A 9,353-nucleotide genomic window follows, 5' to 3' on the forward strand; every position below is an offset into this window, starting at 1 on the left:
CCAAGCAGAGAAGAGAAAACATCTACATAGGAGAAGTGAAACCAACCCGCAGAACGTGGTACCACACAGATGTGCCACCAAAGTCGATGTGGAAGTCTGTGAAGCTGTCCTTGACCCCCATGAGGCAGTACTTCTGGACCTCTGGGCGTGCTAGGTTCGAGTCCTCCGGGAGCTGCTCGGGCCACACGTTGCGAGCCCAGCTCACCTGTCGGATGACACTGGGGGGCACCACATGCTCTGTCAACCTGCACATCAAAGGTATGGGGTGGGGAATAGTTGATGAGTTAAAGGAGAATTAAAGAAAAAATACTCATAATTTTCAGCAACAATGTGAGAGGTGGTAATAAGACTTGTGCGAGTTTCAGGGAAGCATCATTATCACCAACACACCCAAATCAATACCATACCAATCTTTTAAGGTTCCTTTGTCTTTGAATGAGTTCAAATTTCTACTAAAAGCAGATATTTCATTTGTAAGACCCAAAAAAAAAAAGAAAAAGGAAGGGAAATGCAGAAGAGATAGGAAAAAATAAACTTCATACATGATCATCTGAACACAGACCTTCTTATATATGTTTTTCCATGTGAAGAGTAGTGCAGTGAATTGATTTACTTTTCCCACCCCCCAAACCACCCCCCATACCACCTTCCACATCATCAAAAGGGAATGACAAAAACTGAGGAGCACACTAATCTCACATGGACCACACTAATCTCACATGGACCACACTAATCTCACATGGACCACACTAATCTCACATGGCTCGTATGCCAATAAAAACAGGACAAATGTGACAATGTGTGAGTGACAGCTGTCTACACTTCACGGACACCAACGCCACACATTCACCATAGGGCTTGGGATGATAGCAATGGAATTAACAGGCAAATCAAAGGAATTGCTGTGGTGAAGTGGCATGACCCTTTCATCAGAGGGGTCCACTGGACTACAATGAGATGCATTAACCTTTTAACACAACTAACACAAGACGCAAAGAACCAAAACTAACCGTGTGTTTGAGAACTCAAGACTGATGACATTGAGAATCTTTTCTCTGTTGGGGCTGTTGTAGTACTCGGTCCACTCTCTCATGATCATCTTGATGTCCTCCTGTCTGGCCACATCGATGACATCTATCTCCCGCATCGCTCCTGCAGGACAGACCTTAGTTTTAGTCAGAGTTTTGCGACACTTGCAACACAATAAGGTCATATAAGTGCCAAAGAATAGATTACGTGTTACAAGGGAGTAGCAAACACAAAAAAGACGTAGGGAAGATAAGGACTGCAGATGTTTGATAGGAAAGCAGGAGCAAACCACACCAGAGCCCCCACCAACCACCCACCCTGGCAGGAGAGACTGACAGTAAAAACAGAACAATTACAACAGACACACACTGTATAGAACTTGTAGAAAAACTTGAGGACACATAGTCATCTACCATACCCAAAGTCCTTGAGAAAAGACCGAGAGGAAAGAAGAAAAGGAACATTTCCTTGATCCAACAGGCAGGTTTTTTTTAGCTTTCGTGGGAGTTTTACTGCACTTGAAACACAAACACTTCATGAAAGTGCAGAAGATTGGAGGTGTTGCAAGAGAGTTACAAACATAGAACAGAGAGAGGAGAGGTAAGTTTTAGTAGAGGTTTTACAGCACTTGCAACACAATAAGGTCATATAAGTGCTGAAGATTAGAGGTGTTACAAGAGAGTAACAAACATAGAAAAGAAGGAGGGGAGATAAAGTCGATAGCTGATTGATAGGAAAGAAGAAGCAAACCACACCAGAGCACCCGCCAACCACCCATGAGGAGAGGTAAGTGCGGTGGGGGGGTTTTCTAGGAAGCAGTAAAGAAAGCCCACCAGAGTACCCGCCAACCACCCACGAGGAGAGGCAAGTGCGGTGGGGGGTTTTCTAGGAAGCAGTAAGCAGAGCCCACCAGAGCACCCGCCAACCACCAACTAGAAAGGAGGCAACAACAACTGTATCACAACAGCAGGAATGAATGATAAAATGATGATACACAAAATAATGAATAACATCAAAAATCTTTGTAGTCACTAGTCAGCAAAACTTTGGGCTAGGATTAGCAAGTATAGACTGATCAAAAGAGACAGTGAGATCCAGTCTACAATGAATCAAAACTGTCAAGGTCACATTTTTCCGAAATAATTTTTTTTTTAAACAGTGACTCTGAAAAGAAGATAAAGAAACAGACCACGGCAGAGCTCCATTCTACCACCTCCAAAGCTTCAAGATTTTGAAAGGTTTACTTAAAAAGAAATGAATCAATAAAAGAAACCATGAACAGTAGGGAGAAACAACAACTTCCAAAATCAATTACAGAGACATGTGTATCAACAAAATGGCAGAGACAATGATACAGGGGAAATAGAACTGTAAACATAAAACTCAAAGGAAACAACAAAGGAACAGAAGTCTGACCTACCACCAACCCCTACTCTGGCGTTGACCAGATGACAAGGACATGTGGTTACTTGAGGGAAGCATTGCGCTGCCAAGAGCGAAATGCTCGCAGCTAAAGGGAATTGAAAACAACAATAAACAACAACCACCAACCCCAATATCATCCACAAGTACTAAACAAATGTGCACGTCTAAAATTTACAAAAACAACAAATAAGACAAACTAAATAATAGGAGGATATCTGGTGTATTGACATTGACCTTGAATCTTTCAATCCTTGGCCAGAAAGAGAAGTTTGTTTAGCGGCTAGTCTGTTATAAGACTGAGTTACTATCATTTGTTGAAAACAAAACCCACGACATTCAAGTTCGATGCCGCCATCAGTTCTGGTGATGATCATGCTGGACAGTGGTGCCAGCAACCTTGCTTTGAACCACACACTGGAGCGTTGCTTGCACTTTGGATGTTTATAAAAGTTTTCACAGCTCTCCACCCACTAAGCATGGTCCTATTGTCGATGAACGTTGAAACCAGAAATCCTGCCTTTATATTAATCACCAATAGATCACTCAAAAGAGTAGTAAGCCCACAACATACGATACGATCAACTGGAAAAAGGAATATCTTACCAACAAGTTGTTCAACATCATTGATGGAAAAAGACGGGGGTGGCATTGTGAGGCCCAGCCCATCCTTCTTTTCGCACAAGACAGGCACGTCGAAGCCTTCCTCTTCAAAATATGCTGGGGTCAGCTGACTTCCATGCAAGCGCTTGATTGGTATCTCATCCGCACTAATAAAATATTATTTACAAAACGAGCAAAATCAACATGTAACAAAGACACTATGAACTGTAGTTTTCTGATATAACTACCCAAAACACATTTCAAAACTTTTTATGAGAGAACTGTATCAAGAGCTCAGAGGATTAACATAGTAAGACACATAAGATAGATAAGATAAGATAAGAATTCATTCCTCTCTCCACAAAGAGTAATTTGCTGCAGCAAGGCAAACACACACACTTGTCCACACATACTCTCAGCTGTGGAATAAGTCATGCAGTACTCAGAAAAGGAAAACAGACAAACAACCAAGGGTTAGAAAAAAAAAACCAGAACCTTTCCAAAACATCCTCTAACTCCCTGCCACTCTATACAAAGAGACAGAAGTCAAAAATTGACATACCTATCAATTGACATACCTATCAATTGACATACCTATCATCCAATATCAAAAGTTGAAAATGACTCATCAGGAAAGAACATAGGTTCTGTCCTGTTCAGTGGTATTTCTTTAAAACAATCAAGTTGTACACAATGCCACAAATCATAGTCATATATTGTGTCAGGATGTTTTCCAACATCACAATACAATTTGTACAATGTCATATTTACGTACTACATAGATACACAAAGAGATCAACACCAAAAGCTCCCCACGGGGTGAATGCCTCAAGTACACACCTTGGAAAATTTCTTTTCTTGAGTTCTTTGATGAAAACCACAGTGCCTGTCTGCACAGCCTGAAAATATATTTTTGCATAGAAGACTGGTTTAGAGCTTGCTTGAAATGTATTCATACGGGATATTCTTCTATTCAGTGACACCAAACACCATATACAGCATGTCCATACTACAAAACTCAGCAGTTGAAAAAGAGTACAGCTTATGAATGTTGAACAGCCTACTGAACCTGAAACATAACTTCTCAACTGCCAATATTTCTCTGACAGTCTGCATAATTTGAGAAACCAATGGACAAAAAACACTGGTGCCAATCAGAATAAAAAAAGCCAAGGTGACCACACTTTTTCACTCTCCACTGCTCTTTCTGTACTCTTCTGTAGGCTGAAATACGCTCACCTCGTGGATTAGATTAGCCTTTAGCTCAATGCTAGTGCACAGCATCCCCACCTCCTTCAATCGCAAGTATCTCTAATTCTATTCAAGAAAAATGGGTATTGTTTGCATCAAAAGCAAGAAAAATGTCACGCTTAAAGATGATAGCAATACCTTCAACGGCCTAAAAGTTTACGAGAACCTGAAAACAGTGTGTCGCGACACTAACAGATAAAGATGTAAAGAGTTTATATTATTCAACTCACACTGCTGAGATTCTTTCCATCCTCAGAGTAATCATGTCTGTGCCAATTCCTCCTCCGCTTCACTGCAAACGAACAAAAACATAAATGTACACTTCATACAGCTCCCACCACACCTCCCTTACACACAGTTCTCTCTAACAAAATCATGGAAGTCTTAATTTCTTTTCATAACAACAAAATGTGCTTGCTTAGGACATAAAAATATTGTATATACATATATATATAGCAATACCACTTTTTTTTTTTTAAACATTGGTACAACTAATCTATAAACAACACAGATGTAAAGATCAATATTTCTACTGCAAAATGCTTTTTACTTTTTGAAGATTTGTCTATAAACAAAAAAGTATGGCTGCGTACATGTCGGAAATTATGGATATTTTAAAGAAAATTCCTGCAGAGGAATAATGAAGGGGAAACAGAACCAGAAAATTAAACACTAACTAACATATTACTAGATTTACGGATGGAATGAGCTGAAAATTGGAAATATTGTTTTTGGGGGCAACGAAATTGAAAATGAAAGAATCGAAGTTGCAATCTCAGTGTCCAGATAACATGCAAATAATTAATTAATTATGCACATGATTTCAATTTTGTTATATGAACATTGCTCGATGATACATGTCCATTCTGCCATAACATTTATATGTGGATGTGCACAAATCTATGTTTGCAGAGGGAAAAAATAAACTACACTGCATTCATGCGTATCTAAATCTAATATTATCGTAATTGTTGTTCTTCTGCTTTATCATTATGAGTAAAAGTACACAGGTCTATAATGTAAGCATAAATAAATCTACGAAAATCTATCTTTAAAATTCTGATTTTGCCAAAACACTTTCGATACTCAATCCGTAGTTATCTTGAAGTTCATATCAACTCAAGATTCACGTAAAACCGAATTTAAGCCCAATTATTTGTGATGGCAAATTGAAAGAAACCTGCAATATGTCTTAGTCCGTGGTATTCACGTTGATTAAAATAACTGTCCAATCAGCAGCTACGCTTTACTTTATGCAGCCGTGGTGTCATAGCAAGCTGGCTTTCGGGCTATGCAAAAAATTGGAGATGACGTTGACATTATTTCTTTTTTAATGCGATTGTTTATAATTATTGAGGAATTTCAGGAAACAGTTTCTAATATTATAAAGTTAAGCCCATCTAAGGTAATGTAGGTATATTCCACACTGTGATCGAATACACTTTTCAGGAGCAAACCTATGAAGTAACAGTAACCATCTTGTAACTTATTCGTTTTTTGTTCGTCTTGTAAACGGAAGCCTGCGAAGTGAAGATCAATCTTTCCTCTAATTGACTGCCAAAGTTGGGGGTATTTGGGTAATATCTAGACAAGGTCAGCCTTCAAGCAATTATCAAAAGTCTGGAAAGCAAGCAACATCTCACTGCGCACCAAGATTCGACTTTTTAACTCCAACGTCAAGTCTGTGCTCCTCTACGGCTGCGAAACTTGGAAGACAACGAAGACAGTACTGAATAAAGTCCAGACTTTCATCAACAGATGTATGAGGAGTATTCTAAGAATTAAGTGGCAGGATGGAATAAGAAATGAAGAGCTGTGGGAAAGGACAGGACAAAAGGATATAGAAGTAGAAATAGGACTAAGAAAGTGGCGATGGATGGGACACACCTTAAGAAAGCCTAGCGGAAACATCACAAGACAGTCACTGTAGTGGAACCCACAAGGAGCACCATGCACGAGGCAGGGGTAGGCCACGGGAAACATGGAGGAGATGCGTGGAAAGGGACATGAGAGAAATGAAGCTCACTTGGAACGAGCTTGGAAGGATGACTCAGGACAGAGATAAATGGAAGGAGCTTGTATGTGGCCTATACCCTGCCAGGGGTGAAAGGCATTGATGATAGACATTTTGCTGCCCCTCTGAATGAGGCCAGTTGGAAAATCACAGTTCCATTCGGCATGTTTCAGACTCACTACCGATCAATCCTCTTTCCTCGATAAAAACTTGACTGTCACTGAAGATGTCAGGAAATCTATTCTTCGGTAAAATGCTCCAATTTCTTCTGATTAGGTCGATGTGCAATACATGGTACTGATGGGAAAAACCATGTTCCCTTGGTTACCCACCGCTGGGGTGAGTGTTCACTGACTCACAGCTAGGGCTGGGCAATGAGTCGATTTAGTAAAATCCGGATAATAGTATGTTAGTGTACCTATTCGGCAAATATCATCATGAACCTCTTCAGAAAATGGGTTAGAACCACTTAGACAAACGGGTTAGGACTACTTCAACAAATTGGAGCACCCACTTCGGCAAACGGGTCAGGAAAGAGAGTTGAGAGTCTGAATTCGGATATTTCATTGAGAATTATCCGGTTTTCCTTATAGATTATCCGGATTTTGCCCACCTCTACTCACTGCGCTTTTGCAGTGCCAGCGCTGGGCGCATGGTATTGGTATTAAGCTTTGCTGATTCTGCTTGTTTTGAGAAACTTTAAACTGACTTCATAACCAGCATTACTGGAACAGTTATAATAAATAATATCTTTATTGGAAAATCTTTTCAACAACATCATGTGTCATATTTCCTATTATCAACGTGAATGCCTGCCTCATTACAAAGCTTTCCAAACTAAAAAATAGTAATTTTTTTTAAAATATGCCTATTTGCCTTGTCAAAAGTTTAACTAATCTAGTATAACATCCCAATATAGTGTTTGTCACTGATTTGATTATATTATAAATATCTCTCAAGACTTACATGCAAGTGGTCCGTGTTTGGGAGTGCAATTTGGACAATGATAAATTTCAATATCAACAGCTTGATGTTCTTGCACTCCGACACAACTGGAAAGAAATATAACAAACAATAAGACAAGATGATAAAAAAATTCAACAGAAATAGAACATTCTTAGATGCTTTATTTTCACTTGTATTTTTATTTCATGGTGAATGTGTGGTTACAATCAATCTTACAGTAGTCTAACAGCACCTTTTTTGTACCCACAGCTGTCACTCAATGTGCAGGAACATTGTTTTTACTGCGACGTGACCACCCCTTCTAAAACTCAGTAAAGCGGTATCTGGAAAATCCACAATGAAGTCATCAGTGACTTATTCAGTTATTGGCAGCCAATCACATTCCGCCTAGCGATCACGCGTCTCTTGCATGCCGGCACCTCGCGTTTGGAATTCGTGAACTAATTTCCAGCTCTAGTGTTTTATCAATGGATGGCTGGTAAATTTAATTTGGTACGTAAAATGTACTACACGCAGAGAACTGAAATTTTACAGCAATAAAGAAGACAGTGGGGCGCCTGTGTGGTCGGCGATCAACCAGCAGTTCCGCTTAGTTTTTGAACCACAGACAAAATTCAAATAAACATTGCAATTTCTCCGATTCTAGAAATCATTCGGGATTGTACGCTGGCATATCGTTAGTTTAACTTTTCCTCTGATAGGTTGCCGAGTTTAATTTATTTTCATCCGCAAGTTTTCCCATAGGCCACCTCTATTCTCACCCGGAGTGAGAATAGTGCAGGCGAGTCTTGTGGCTATTCTCACCCGGTGCGCGTTCACCGAATTTTGCGTTCACCCTAAACCACAGAATTCTACACTGTGAGGAAAAATTGTAGAATTCTGTGCTGTGAACAAACGTTCCATTACAACTGTAGCCTACTAAAAGCGTACAATTTTGTCTGTGGGCAGTGGAGAGAGAGAGAGAGAAAGAGAGAGAGGAGTAGCGCGACAATTTCCGGGCAAAACAAAATGGCGACCCGCGTAGTTCGGCTCGATTCGAAAAGTTAAATAGCCGTAGCATCTTTGTAGACAACCAAATTAATTTACTTTTGTGTTTTAACATAATTTTTTAACTTTGTTTTGGTCAATTTGATCGTCCACACCGATAGACAGTATTCAGAAAGAGACAGAGAGAGAAAGAAGAGGGGAGGAGTTGATCTTGCGAGAACTTCCGGGCGGGTGAGAATAGCCACTTTCTTTCCCATAACTATACTTAGAAGGGAGTCACTTCTGATCCCGAGCGGCCCAAAAATTACCCCTCGCGCGGAGGCCAATTTCCTGCCCAAGGCGCAGCGGGCGATTGGCATTGCTAATAAATTAAGCACTTTGATGACATTACACTAGACCATGCCAACCTTAAAAGACAAGTTAATTCAATCTAGTATACCGTACAATTAAAAAAACTTTTTCCCCCTAGAGACGCGAACACCCCGAGGAGAGATAAGCTCGCCTCGGAATAACCCCATTGTGTTGTTACAGGGGAACAGAGACAAAAACAACCGGATGCGCGCGTGCACCATAGCAATATTTTCAAGTGACCAATGAACGGGCTCGGAATAGTCATGCGGGGATTTATAGGTCACATACACGTGCCACGAGAGTGAGGGGGAAAATGGCCGGTCTCTGTGCGAAGACGCTTTGGATAGGGGGGTAGTCATGCATTTATGATCGGGTCTAAACAACTACTAGACACAGATCATTCAAATTTGAGCACACTATAGAGGATAGATAGATCTATTACCATCTTGGCGTTGAAATTCTTTAAAAGCTCCTTATTTATAGTTTTCGGTACACCCGATACGGAAGTGTTCCCGACACCAAAAGTATAGGTTAATTTATGTGTACAAACTTCAATGTCCACATATCATTAGTTTGCCCTATTTTCTGATTAGTAGCCGAGTTTCATTCACATTCGTCCAGAAATAGAGCAGACCGAGGTTGACAAAGTTAGTCACCTACTCTACAACCCGGTCCCAAAATTCACCGGTAAACGGGGACCAAATTTTCACCGCGCGGGAAAGCCTGATTG

The 9,353-nt window shown here is 40.3% G+C and overlaps 1 protein-coding gene across 1 annotated transcript in view; it reads right to left on the minus strand.

Annotated features, from left to right (window-relative positions):
• The window catches only part of LOC101862817 (lysine-specific demethylase 7A), a gene marked incomplete at its 5' end in the record, with an annotated part of 52,281 nt that extends 44,910 nt beyond the window's left edge, over positions 1–7,371 (minus strand). Inside the window, 6 exon segments of the mRNA XM_013085746.2 lie at positions 47–245; positions 1,011–1,152; positions 3,058–3,221; positions 3,895–3,953; positions 4,536–4,597; positions 7,286–7,371. Of these exon segments, the coding sequence (XP_012941200.1) occupies positions 47–245; positions 1,011–1,152; positions 3,058–3,221; positions 3,895–3,953; positions 4,536–4,597; positions 7,286–7,371 (712 nt within the window).
• Positions 7,372–9,353: the final 1,982 nt, after the last annotated feature.

This window comes from Aplysia californica, unplaced genomic scaffold, assembly GCF_000002075.1.
Source record: "Aplysia californica isolate F4 #8 unplaced genomic scaffold, AplCal3.0 scaffold00403, whole genome shotgun sequence".
Classification (NCBI taxonomy): domain Eukaryota; kingdom Metazoa; phylum Mollusca; class Gastropoda; order Aplysiida; family Aplysiidae; genus Aplysia; species Aplysia californica.